At 43.3% G+C, this 14271-nt stretch overlaps 1 protein-coding gene across 2 annotated transcripts in view; it reads left to right on the plus strand.

Moving 5' to 3' along the window:
* Positions 1-14271, plus strand: part of BRAF (B-Raf proto-oncogene, serine/threonine kinase) — a 69498-nt gene that overhangs the window by 18454 nt on the left and 36773 nt on the right. For both annotated transcript variants that reach the window (XM_084809493.1, XM_084809494.1), the window contains exons 3-6: positions 655-918; positions 9453-9556; positions 10362-10464; positions 13154-13302. In XM_084809493.1, the coding sequence (XP_084665619.1) occupies positions 655-918; positions 9453-9556; positions 10362-10464; positions 13154-13302 (620 nt within the window). The remainder of the gene's footprint in view (positions 1-654; positions 919-9452; positions 9557-10361; positions 10465-13153; positions 13303-14271) is intronic.

Raw genomic sequence — 14271 nt, forward strand, 5'->3', positions numbered from 1 at the left:
AAATTGTAACTATTTCTGCTATGGCTTGTATGCTTGAATTCTAACATAATGTACACTTACTGTATATATATATGTATTTCCCAGGTAATGCTAATACAGTTTGCAGGGGAAAATCAGCAGGTGGGAGAGGGGATTGCTTTAACCCTTCCCCTACCACTGATTCTCCCCCAGATTCTTATTTCTTCAGCTGGCCAATTTCCAGTCTCAGAGGCCATTGCAGGCATGAGAGTGGGGAACTGGGCAAGGGAGTATGGGATGTAAGGAAGACTTGGCAGATAGGGAAGGATTAAGCTGTCAATTCTCCCTTGCAAATCCTCCCCCACCCCTGAATTAGTTTTATGATGTTGTGTAACATGTAGGTCTTCCCCAAAGGAGAACAGTCCATCTGGGTTGAAATGCTCTTGAGGTGTTATTGTGGCATGTGTGTGAACTGTATAAGGGTACAGGTTTAAAACTAGAATGGCTAAGAGGGCCATTGAATTAATTACTTGGACGCCATCATTTCCTGCTTTATTATAAGTCATGCCTGAATTCCTTCCATTGCAGGGACTGTTCCAGTGATTGCAGCTCAGAGTGCTTAAGAGGCTATACGTATCTCAGAAGTGTACATCCAGTATTAAATAACTTTTTAAAATAACCTTTTCCCTCCTACAGGCCTATGAGGAATACACCAGCAAGTTAGATGCACTGCAGCAGAGGGAGCAGCAGTTATTGGAATCCATGGGGAATGGAACTGATTTCTCTGTCTCCAGTTCTGCTTCAACTGACACGGTTACATCATCATCATCTTCTAGTATCTCTGTTGCACCTTCATCCCTCTCAGTTTATCAGAACCCTTCAGATTTGTCACGGAATAACCCTAAATCTCCACAGAAGCCTACTGTTAGAGTCTTCCTACCCAACAAACAGAGGACAGTGGTAAGGCCTGTACATTTTTTTGTCTCCTTGCCAAAGAAGCATGTTGATTCAATGCAATGCAAAGTCAAAGAACAGATATGGTGTAATTCTTGTACTTTGTCACTGTATGATACATTGGAACATAGGGAACTACCTTATACCAAGTCAGACCATGGGTCCGTCTAGTCTAGTATTGTTGACACTGACAGGCAGCAGCTCTCCAGGGTTTCAGGTGGGATTCTTTCCTAGCCCTACCTGGAGATGCCAAGGATTGAATCTGGGACCTTCTGCATGCAAAGCAGGTGCTCTACCACTGAGCTACAGTGTCTCCCTTGGATAGTGGAGTAAGCAAAGTGATGTCCTTGAGAAATGTAGAATACTGTGCTGATCTAGAATGTGATGAAAGGAGTGCAACATATGTTTTTGCAAATTTTTGTGAGAGTAGGGTTTTTTGGTGAGAGTAGAAATTAAGTTACTCCTGTTCAGGTTTTTTTTAGCATTAGCTTTGTGCCACATGCTGTACAGAATGCAGAAATAACTTGGGATCCTGCTGTCTGTATACAAAGGTCTAGATAACTGGGACCTGGCCATGCTGGGTGCGCAGCAGTACACCACATCAGAACAACCTGAGGCTGTCTGCTCCTCCCATTAGAGGAGGACTGGAGAACCTTTTTCGGCCCCGGGGCTGAATTCTATTTTGGAGAAACTTCCAGTGGTGAGTGGAGCCAAAGGCAAAAGTGGGTGGAGCTTAAAATCCCACCCTCCCACTCCCAATTCAATTTTTACCAATTTATAGTAGGAAGCATACTACTCACAGGTTAGCAAGACAAGTTTCTGCGTGTCTACTCAGGAAGAAGTAAGAGAGAGAGACTCAGCAGCACTTTCAGATAGCACTCCAAACTCCAGGCCTGTGCATGTCTACTCAGAAGTAAGCAGGATAAGCCCTTGCAGGACAAGGCTTAGAAGGAAGCAGGATTGACTCACTTAGCAGCTTCCTCCTGACTCCTCTGCCACAGAGCAAAAAGCTTTTATCTCCCATCAAAAACTGATCAGCGATAAGAGCTTTTTGCTCTGCGGCAGAGTGGTCGGGGCCTGGGGCGGAAGCTGCTGGACTGCCTGGGAAACCACATGCAGGCCTTATGAGGCTTCTCATCCCTACATAAGATCATGAAGTGTCCCAGCCCATGTGTGCTGTGCCTGCCAGGAGGTGAAATAAGTCATTGCTGAATGGCAAGCAAGCGATGAGGAAAGAGGAGAATGCTAGCCCAGCTCCTCCCTCTCGCCAGCACATGGAACCTCTGTGCCTTGCCCTCTGCAAACAGAGAACAGCTTTGCATTCTCTGCTTCTCCCGAAATAATCCAAGAGAGTCAAATGGAGATGGGGCATAGAAAGGGGCTTGATAAAACAGCAGTAAGAACTGGATCGGGGAGGGCTCACTGTCATCAGAGATTTTGAGGATGGGATTGAAAGTTCGGAGGAGATGACTTGCTGTATAGAGTGGGGTGGGGGAGTCTGCTTTAGATACAGAGCACAGACTGGTACAAGGGAGTAGGTAAAACAAAGAGCAGGCGAGTGAGAAGGGTATAATAAAACGAATTGAGCGGGATGATATCTTTGGGGGGGCTGCGAGACAATCAAAATGTATTTTTCATTTTTTTAAAAATGAAATCTCTGAAACTATGTACTGGGATCTGCTTTTGGTACACAGGGATGGCAGAATGTACATTGGTAATCCATCCCACTTTCTAGCAATTTCTAGCACACATTTAAGGCTTATTGTTGCCAAGGAGACCATGAAGGCTAGGAACAAGGGAGAAGAGTGAGAGAATGTGCTCTCTTTGGGGGTTGTGGAGGGTGGGGTTGGGCTGCATAAAAGATATGAGATGACAGAAGCTGAAACTGGAATTTCCAGTTGCAAAGATAGATCAGGGGGGAAACAGTGCTGTTTTAGGGAGGACACAGATTGAGCATGAGAGAACTAAATAAAAGGGAGATTGTCAAAGGAATTAAATGGAAAGGCAGTTAAGAGTTTGAATTTCAGATATAGGACAAAATCCAGTGAAAGTGAAGGATTTTTACTTTTGGTTGATTTCAGTTGGAGAGATTTAAGAATGTACTTAACTCTCTCAGTGCAAGTTAGCAATGCTTAACAGTGTCAGCTGAGAAGTAAGCTCCTTGAGTTCAATGGGACTTACTCCCAGGTATGGCATTATTTCATTTCCGGGTTCTAGTCCCCACTTGGCCATGGAAGCTCACTGGGTGACTTTGGGCCAGTCACAGACTCAGCCCAACCTACCTCACAGGGTTGTTGTTGTGAGGATACAATGGTGAGGAGGAGGATAATGTAAGCCGCCTTGAGTTCCTTGCGAGAGGGAGAAAGGCGGGGTATAAATGCAATAAATAAATAAATAAATTTATTACATTTCTATGCTGCCTAATAGCCAAAGCTTTCTGGACAGTTTACAAAGATTAAAAACCTTAAAAATACAATATTGTACAGAATATTAAAAACATTTATATACAAACATATAAACAGACAGCATGCACGCACGCGCATGCACACACACACAAACAATTTTAACCATCAACAATAAGAAGTTCCAGGACCCGATTAAAAACCTTATCATATGCTGCCAAATGCCTGAGAGTAGAGGAAGGTCTTAAGCTGGTGCTGAAAAGACAACAATGTTGGCACCAGGCAGGCCTTGCTGAGGAGATTGTTCCATAATCAGGGGGGCACCACCAAGACAGCCCCCCTTGTTGCCACGTTCCAAGCCTCCCTTAGAGGAGGCACCTGGAGGAGAGCCTTAGATGTTAAGCATAGTATTCGGTTCGGTTCATGCTGGGAGAGGCACTCCATCAAGAATTTTGGTCCTGAGCCGTGTATAGGATCGCAACTTCATTTTGACTAGATTTCCACCTGTTGGGTTTAATATCAATTGTGTAATCCTATATATTAGGTTTTAATAAATATTTCTCATTTAAATTAGGTAGGTGCTCACTGTCCTTGGTAGCAGTATGCTCAGTTTTTTTCTTTTCAGGTTTCATTTTTGAATAGATACTTTATGGCAGGGATGGAGTACCTGCAGCCCATGGGCCTAATCCAGCCTGCAGAGGTTCCCCAAGCCCCCGCCCCCTGGAAGCTAGTGGAGAGAGGGATGCATGTTAGCAGTTGGAGATAATGGGAGATTCCCCTGCATGCTGCTCCCCCCACACACAATGGGGAAGTTAGGTTATTACTGCAACCCCAAATTTTATGGCAAAGGTGTTTGGGGGCTTTCTTAATAACCTAACCTGCATTTAAAGATGGACTGTTGGAAAATGCTAAGCACCTAGTGCATTAATATGGAGGGATGCATACAGCTGTACAAAGATTTGTTTGCAGAAGTGAATTTACACACCCAAAGAGCCTGTGTGGTTCTTCTTATCCTGCATGAGTAGCGTAATGTATTTTGCTTGTCATGGGAAGTGGCCAAGGGCTATACAAGGAACTGAAGTCTTGTTCTCCAGTCCCTGGGAATCCTGCCCAGATCTTCCTGACTTCTGAGATTTGACCAGGCATCTCCCCCCATGCCTCAAATTCTGTCATTTGAAGCCTGAAGTGACTTCAAGGAGGGGGAGGGGCCTCTGTGGGCCAGGCAGACTGTGGGGAGGCCTCATGGGTAGAATCTGTCCTGTGGGCTGGGGGTTCCCCACCCATGCCTTAAGAGCTGTCATCTTGCTTCTTACAAATGAAAGATGAGATTCCCCTGGCAGCTTTAGAACTCCTGGCCATGGCAGCTCCCCAAAGTGCTATGTCACTGCCTGAGAATCTGAAATATTATTCCAGCCCTCCTCAGTTCTTTGTAACTTCATGTCTGTTTCTTATGGTTTAAGTCTGTCCCCCACCCCACCCGAAATTCTAATTCTAGATGCTTCTCGGTGGGTTCTGAAGCATGCTCTTATAACTGGAAGAGAGAAAAAATTAAGGCCATGGAGGAAACTGGCCGCCTCCTACTTAATTTTAATTTAACCACACACATGCCCGAAGGAATTACAACTGGATACATGTGATAAGCTCAGCTTGTTGTGTAATCGCACTGTGCCAGCATAAAAAATACTTTTGGGAATACAATTCAGCATCAGGAACAGGAAAAGCACACATGCAGCTTTGCCTATATTGCTACTCTCTTTAACATTGTGCATGTAGCTTTACTGCTGCTGGTCCCAAGCCAGGATTCTTTCCCTTCTCCCCGCCCCCACAAGGAAGTCTAGCCGGCAGTGGTGGTAGCAGCAGAACCTTGAATTTTCAGGGCAGTTGGTAAGAACAATGCAAGTGGAACAGTATAAATGTATTATAGATAAGCCTCTGAGTAGTCCTTGCAACTGATTCCACAGAATTTATGAGCCCACGATAATGTTTACAAGCCTGTGAAGAGAAGTCCTGTTTTGATACAAGAATCTCTTTAATAACCCATTTTTGGCTCCTTAGTTGACTTAAAATAAAGGGCCTTTCTGGCTCCATAAGGACCTGATTTGGACTTGTATAGTCAAAGGGTCTGGGATGTAAATAGCCAAAACAGCTGCAGAGAGAACGTCTTGTCTGACTCAAGTGGCTGAAATTTTCACAGCAATGTGGAAGACTTCCACCTTCTCTCCACCCACCTCCCTTTGGTTCCTTTGTATCTGTTAACTGACCTGTCTAGCACTGCTTAAAGATCAGGTAGAAGTGATGTGTGCGACATGTGCCCTGCCCTTCACTTGCTTTGCCCTGTATACATAAAGTCCCCTCCCAGAGGTTGATTTTTGAAACCCTCCCGGCAGTGAAGAAATTCCTTTTACATTGGACCCTTGTAATTGGGAACCCCAGCTCTACTGCCTAGGAACTGGTTGGTCTACCGAAAGCTCCCTGCCCTCCCTGTGCTAAGCACACGTGGTTGAATAGGAAATCTTTATACCCCAGTTTTGGAATTAAAGACTGCTTTCCTTCAGATAGGATATGTGAGTAAAAAGCTGTTTTAGTCAGTTGAGAATTTCCAGATGTATAGGCAGCATAGGAAAGCATTTTTATGCCTATTTTATGCTGTCTTGAACTCTCAGTGTGTATCTTAAATGAACCTGCAGCCCCTTCCTGTACTCATTTGCTTCGAAGAAAGTTCCACTAATTTCAGTGGGGCTTACTCCCTCGTAAGTATGCATAGGGCTGCTGCCTTAATTAGAAGATCTGCTCTGACTACTGAATTTGCAGCCCAGGAACTTCTCCCCATGATCTTGGCAATTTGCCCATGGCTGAAGAAGGCCTTTCACCACATGTGAGATGGCTGGGAGAGGAAGTCATGTTGCTCATGGATTTTTATTCTGCGTTCTCATAGGAGGTTGTAACAGTGAGCCCCTCCTACCAGAGAAAGCAGAAAAGAACCTTGCACCAGAACTTGAGTCAAAGTTGATCCATATTCTATGCCCACACATAACTATGCTTGGTTATTCATAGCATATGAATGGCATGATGATGTTAAGTCAGCCTTGCAAATAAGTTTGCAGTTTGCTATCCTGCCATATTAAAGTTTTAAAACCATTTTGGTGAGGGGGAAACTAGCCTCGGACATTAGAAAATATATTTCTGTGTTTAAACAAACAGAAAAACACCTGTTCTGGGAATATAAAATAACATTAAAAAAACATGAATGGAGGGGAAAATATTTGGCAATTTTAAAAAATCATGTAACTTTTTGAAGGAGTGCCAAGGAACATAATTAAGTGATGTTGGGTTGCGGCACATGACAGGCAGTTTTTAAATATTCAAACCTCAACCACGGCTTGTCGTGTTGTTCAAACCTGTGTCGTCCTAACCCTAAAACAGGCCTTGCGTTATGCAAGGGTGATTTAACCCTCACATAACCCACCTCCGCTGGGTTCAGACAGCAAGTGGTTTGAATATTCAGAATGGCCACCCACACTACAGCCCACCATGGCTTAAATAAGCTGTGGTGAGCTGTTTGATTGTGCACACTGGCCCATAGAAAAAGCATTGCCACAGCTGCATAGTAGTTTTTCCTTGCTCGTATCCTGTTCACAGATTTTAATTGACCAGAGACAAAACAAATTTTCTTTTTGCCTAAACCGGCCAAGACCTGTTTGCAGCAAAGCTGTGCAGAGCTTTGCAAGTGAACATACCTCTTCCCTCCTTCCTTTATTTTGAGCCAGGATTTTCTAGAACTTGGGCCAAAAGCCCAAGAATATGCGGAGTAATAGACAGTCAATGAGTTTTAGTAGAGTTCCTCTTTTTCTCATGGAGTAAGTATAAGCCGTCTTGCATAGTCCTCAGACTCCGTCCAGAGTCAGTTGCCGGGCTTGTTTTCTCTTACTAAGCTAGCTTCAGAGTCAGGCCCCAGCTTCAGCAAATGCAACTATCCAGTTAGAGTTCATTTCACACCTTTTGCTATGATTCAATCTCGGGGAAAGGAAAATATAAACAGAAAGAGATAGCTCCTTCCAGAGATGCATGTGCAAAGTGCAATCTGCTGGCTCTGTCTTTAATTTATTGCATCTTTCTTAGGCATGAAAAGGGTACAAACAACAGTGCTCTTTTGCCAAAAGCTTTACATGAGGCTTCTGAGGCAGAGGGTACCAACTCAGATTGAAGAGAGTTCAGTCTATGCTGAGCTAACTGTGTTTAGCTGTTTAAAAAAAAAAAAAAAGTTAAATGTGTGCTTCTGGGGAATATGATACAAATCAGAGGTTCTGGTTACCTTGGGACAGTTTCTAGTTATCATGATGACTGGGCACTCTGAGCAACAAGCCTGCGTTAATGCCAATGTTCCGTTATAAACTGTTTTTCCATCCCACCATGACTTAAGAAAAAGGGAGGGCAGTGTGAGGTTTTTTTTAAGTTGTTCACATCTCAATAGAAAGAAAAGGAGGGGGCACCTCAGCAATTTTAATATTGATTAGTTTTAAGTGTCACTCTAACTTCCCTAATTGTATGTGTGGCAGGAAATGCAAAAAACTTTGGAAAATTTGATTAATTGGCATTTGATTGATTGGCATTACAATTGATTGGCATTTTATTTAGGATACTTTATATCCTGCTTTATAGCCTCAAAGCAGCTTTCAAAAGTTTCTCAAAATAAAATTGCACTCAGATCTAGTACAGGAACAGAAATTACATGGTGACATATGGAGCCAAGATTTTTCAGGTAGCATTGCCTGTTGCTATCGTCTGGTCTTCCTTGGTGTTGTCCCAGAGAGCAGCTCAAATCAAGAACCTCTGCGACATGAGCAGCTGGAACTTGCTCAATCCGTGATGGAAGCTGCTTTCTCTTGTTGGCAGTTTTCAAGCAGCAGGTAGATTCCGTGCGCACGCACAGTATTACTTCACAAATTACATAACACATGGAATGCACTCCTACAGAATGTGCTGATGGCTACGGCCTTAAATGGCTTTGAAGGGGTTTAGACCAGCTTTCTCTAACCTGGTGCCCTGCAGATATTTTGGACTTCGTGTCCTGTTAGTCCAAGACAGTAAGGCCAATGGGCAGGAATGCTGGGAATTGTTGTCTATTCAGAAGGCACCAGGTTGGAGAAGGCTGGTTTAAACGAATGCGTGGAGACTCTTATCAATTAGCCATGATAGCTAGATGGAACCTCCATGTTCACAGGCAGTATGGTCTGATTCAGCCAGGCCGTTAAGTTCTATGAAGACACAAATGTGTCAAGTTTGAGACAGCATCCTGCTTTTTAAGGGCTTACAATGGGAGTGCAAAACCTCAGGCCCAGCAGGGCAAATCTGGTCCTCTGGGGGTCCAAGGCCAGCCTTCCAGGCTTCCTCAGAAGGCCATGCCACCTTCTCTTTGCCCCACCCCCCCTCCCCCAGCCAAAGATTGTCTGGCAGTTTCCTTGGTTTTGTGCAATTTTTTCCGCATTCTAAAAGCTTGAAATTCCTTAAGCTTATTTACTGTCAGTAAGAGCTTTCAGCAAAAATATGCTGAATTTTTGGGCCCATCCCTTTTGTCTTCGCCCCCCTCTCACCACTGGAATGAGGCCCCCGAGAGGTTCCCTGAAATGGAATTCGGCTCTCGGGCTGAAAGAGTCTGCACCCCTGGTTTATTTATTTATTTAATTTATTTACAATATTTATATACCGCTCCTCATCAGAAGATTAGGGGCAGTGAACAACATGATAAGAATAAAACAATGGTTAAAAGAGTTTAAAAAGTTAAAACATTTTTAAAAAGACAAATCCCAACGAAGTGGAATTCAACATCCCATGGCTAGTCATGCAAGGAAGGCCTCTTGAAAGAACAACGTCTTCAGGAGGCACCGGAAGGAACACAATGTTGGCGCCTGCCTGACCTCTAAAGGCAGGGAATTCCACAGGAAGGGGGCCACCACACTGAAGGCTCTTCTCCTGGTGGACTCCAACCAGGCCATAGGTCCTTGCGGAACCACCAGGAACATGCCCTCTGATGACCTCAGTGACTGGGCAGGTTGGTAGGGAAATGCGCCCCCCCCCGCCCCAATAACATTAAGCTGAAATTTAAGCCCTTTGGGGTTGGTTTGTTTTTTGGTTTTGCAGGTTCCAGCAAGATGTGGGGTAACAGTCCGGGAGAGTTTAAAGAAAGCTTTGATGATGCGAGGTCTTATCCCGGAGTGTTGTGCTGTTTACCGAATACAGGATGGGTATGGTTTGTATGAAGTATGGTTTGGGGAAGGGAATGGGAGAAAGATTGCTAGAGGGGTTATTTCCAGGTGTTTAAGAGTGTGAGCCTTCGGTGAAGATAAAAATGAATCTCCTCATGTTTTAAATAAATTATTTTTCAGAGCAGAGCAACAGGCAAAACCTCACGAGGTGCCTTTTAGCAGTGGCTGTGGCATTGCAGGAGGGTGGAGGATGGGAGAGATTCCTCGCCCTTGCCCTGCTAATAGATTTTCTAGAGCGAGGCCCAGAGTGATCTCTGATGTGTACTATGCAGTAGCGGCTTCCAAATTGTTCCCATCTTTCATTGAAAACTGCTCTGACACTAAACTAGTCAGAGTTTAATTTCGGAGGCAAATAGTTGAGAAATATTCTTTTCCTTTCAGTGGAATGAAGCTTCCTCTGGTTTTTGGACCCCAAGAGCCATCCCTTCTTCACTGCTGTAGATGTTTGCTGCAGCTGAATTTCACAAGACAGCTCAGTCCATGCTAATATCTTGCCATTTTAAGCTGCTAAAGGTGCAGTTCTATGCGTGTTTAGACAGAACAAAGTCCTACAGCTTCCATCATTCCCCTAACAGCCATGTGGGCTAGGGATTCCTGGGATTTGTAGGACTTTTTTCTGTCTGAACACGCATAGGATTGCACCCTAAAAGTGTTAGGCTGGGAAGGAAGCCTCCACTCAGTACCAATGTCTCCCTAGTAACTGCTTCTTTAATATCTTCACCATTAAGAACCTGCCTGGGTTTGGCAACTGCATTTAACCACCAAGAGCTTATTTGCTCCGTAGGGAGAAGAAGCCGATTGGCTGGGACACTGACATTTCTTGGCTGACGGGAGAAGAGCTGCATGTGGAAGTTTTGGAGAACGTGCCTCTTACCACACACAACTTTGTACGTATATTTTTTATAATGCCTGCTGGTGTCTCATCTGCCTTTGTAGCTTTTGAAACTTTTTCATTGAACAAATTGGCAGCTGTACCTTGGATGCAGACAGCGGTGGACTTTTGAGCAGAATATATATGTTCTGAATGAAACCTGTCTGCCACAGCAGCCACAGGCATGGAGTCTTAGCCTTGTTGCCTGTCAGCCCGTGGGGCCCAAGTATGTGTTAAGCACAGCCTTGCAAGTAAGCGCACAAAAACTAATAAGCCACCTGGGTACACTTATATCCATTCCTACACACACACACACACACACGTGTGTGTGTGCGTGCATGTGTGCGTGCGCAATAATCTCACGTTGCACATCAACAGGCTATTTGAAAAAAAGACTGTTTTCCCATATGCTTGTCTTCCTGTTCACCTGCAGACAATTCTTGCTCACCATAAGGAAGCAGGCAAGGGACTGCTTACAAGTCTGGTTAAGCCACATTGTGAGATGCTTGATGGGGATACATTATGACCAACAACATTGTACTTGTTGTTAAGTGGAGGTTTTACCTATAGACGAATAACAATTGGAACTATTAGTGTAATCTGGTTGATATGGGGGTTATCAGTAGGCCAGATGTGTTTAGAATCCTGTTTTAAGGAGCTGGACTAGATGATCTTCAGTGCCTTTTGCGTGCTTGTTGCAGTCATGTAGTCTGCTTTTACATTATTGTAATCTCAAGGCTGAAGCCATAATTGCACGAAGAATTATGTGAATTGTCCATGATTGAGAGCAATTTGCTTGTCATTAAAGTCTACCTCTTTAGAAATAGCAACATTCTCCTGGGGAATTTAATAAAATGCCTATGTGTATGAGATTGTTAACTATACCGTTACATGACAGGGCAAAGATAATTCACTTGTTATATGTTGCTGTGTTATAAAAGGATGTGGTTGATGGTCTCCTGCTGGCTGTGCAGCAGCAGGTAACTAATAAGCCCTTTGTCCAAAGTTGTGTTGGTGGCATCAGTGATCCTTGCACTCAGATACAACCTGACCCAAGAAAGCACAATGTAAGTGGAATCTGGTGGAGGCAAATTATCTGGATGGTTTTTACCCCATATTCTGTGACTCATATGGAGAAGACTTCTAAAATATAGCCTCTATGTTCAACTTAGCTTCTTCATGTTTGCTGTATTTACAGGAACTTGAGAATAGTCTCATAAAAATAAACCTTCAGTCTCTGGGCTGTGTCTTTTTAAACATTTGACTATTTGTTTTAGGAGACCCTGCCTACATAACATTTAGCCTCCTAGCTTGGAACCATGTTTTAGATATAAAGCAGATGACTCTGTCTGACTGCATGATCATTTTCCTCCCTTTCCCTGTATCTTTGACAAACAAAAATGATAAGACTTTTGCTTTCACCTTCTACAAATGTTAAATCTTCTCAGATTCTGCTAAATAAATTTGAAAATCTCTCAACCTTTGATTTAACTCTTCTAATGTATTTAGCCATAACTTAAAAGTTGTGCTGAATTACTGTTTGAGTTCTTCAGCTATACTGATTAATGAAAGAGACACATTATTGAGTGAACAGTTTGTTCTTTGTAAAAATGAATGGCCCAGGGCCCAAAGCTTAGGCTGAAATTGATTACAGTCCAGAACTCCATGTCTGCAAGGTCTTCATTGCTAGCCATAGCCAGTGGAACTCTGCAAGACCATGGAGCTCCTTTTTTCCTTATGTAGCCAGAATTAGGGAAGCTCTGCTTGTATATGTGTTGAGGTCATACCTTGCTGCATCAGGGCCATCTTCTCAAACTATTCAGATGTATTTGGAGAGTTAAGTTTCTAACAACCCCATTCTCACTATGCTCACTGAGAAGTAAGTCCCATTGACTTCAGGATTACAGTTTAATTCTGAACAAATATGTCTAAGATCGCAGCTTAAATGTCTTTGATCTTTCTGTCTTATAGACCTTAACCTTTATGAAATAAAGCCCTATTCAGGTGTTAAAGCCATTAGACTACTAGAATTGCATGAGGGGAGTACAGGGTTCTTAATCCCACAAGGGATCCTGTATGCATAAAGCAGACTCTTCCACTGCAGACACCCACCATCCAACATGTGGAGGGTGGTAGAGCCAGGCATAGGGGTATGACTAAGGGGCAGGGCCTATAAGCATGTCCTCAAATTCCGCTCTTCACATGAGTGCTTTAATGCCAATGTAGGGCTTAACTGCCCTTGAAATTTTTTCTAACTGGGCTACCTTTTATGTGTGGTTGTTGTTTGTTTCTAAGGCCTGAAGCGATTTTCTTTCATGAAGTATGATCCTAATTGAAACTTGAGACGATCCTAATTGAAACTTGAGACGTGAAGTTGTTAGCCTAAGTGCCTGAAGGCAGGCGCCCAACTAGAGGGTTAAGAGATCTTAATTCTCCTGAGGTGGTTGAAAATTGAGTTGCTGCTTCGTCAACATATGTGTGTATTTAGGCACTTACACTAAATTCTTATTACCCACAATAGCACAGTGAGGTGTTCTTCTGCACCTCTAAATGTTTAAAAGAAAGCTGTAATCTTAACAGTCACATTGTTTTTAGAGAAATATTTTTGGTTTAATTGTAACTAGAAGGAGCTCGAAACATCTCCTCTAGGAAGGTGAGGGCACAAGAGGCCTTGGTTTCTCATGACTTCTTTTTTTATTACATAGGTACGGAAAACATTCTTCACTTTAGCATTCTGCGACTTCTGTCGAAAGCTGCTTTTCCAGGGATTCCGTTGTCAGACTTGTGGGTACAAATTTCACCAGCGTTGTAGTACGGAGGTGCCACTGATGTGTGTGAATTATGATCAGCTTGAGTAAGTAACCAAAACTCTGCATTTAAATACTGTGAACCTGAAGATGCAGATGTTTGCAGCTGCCATAGCACAGTGAACATCATGCACTGAGACAGCTATGGTATTATCCTCTGCAATGCAAAGGGGGAAGTCGGTCCTCCTATGCTGCCTCCCTCATAAGGACAGGTACCAGCAGTATATGAAGTGTACAGCGTTGCACAAATGTAGCTGATATGCATTGGTGGTCAAGGGAGCCCATCTCTGCCTCTTGGTACCACAGGAAAGCTTTATGCATGACCTCCCCCACCCCCCATCTGATCATGGTGGCTACTGCCACACTGTGTAGTACTTTGTGCCTATGCTTCACATACAACACCACCAAGTTATGTGGTGGTATGACAAACCCACAAGTCTTTGCATCCTATCTAATGCATTTGTTTGTTGGCACACTAGGATTGGCCCCTCAGTTGACTTTAGAGGCTCTCTGTGTAAACTAGGATTATATTGACAAAAGTGTTTCTAAATTGCAGGGAAGGACTCTAAGGAAGTAAAAATAGTTAAGCTGTTGTGTGAGACACAGCTGGTTTTTTTAAATTAAAAATATGTATTTTAATAGCAGCATTGAAAACCAGTTCAGTTGCCACATTTTGGTCCCAAAGGTTCCTTATTAGGAGAAGGATAGTGCCTCATGTTCCTATGTAGCTGTCTCATACTCAGAAATGGAAAACTCAATCAAATTAAGTTCATCAAAGAACCATCCTTTTCTCAGGTAGATGTTTTTAGCTGAAAGCTGTAGCGTAGGAAAACAAACTCTCACTGATAGCTTTTCTGTGCCTTAATAAGTATAAGCATATGGCAGAATACCTCGATGGGCTGAGTCCATAATATTTTCCTTCATGTCGTCTCATGGTTGTTATTGTCCAGAGGCAATTCCTATGTATTCTAGCCCTGTTCTACTTCAGCTGAAACCATTTTAAAGACTTACTTATG

Source organism: Heloderma suspectum, chromosome 7 (genome assembly GCF_057233095.1).
Source record: "Heloderma suspectum isolate Gila_16-S chromosome 7, 16-S_ref, whole genome shotgun sequence".
NCBI classification, from domain to species: Eukaryota; Metazoa; Chordata; class Lepidosauria; order Squamata; family Helodermatidae; genus Heloderma; species Heloderma suspectum.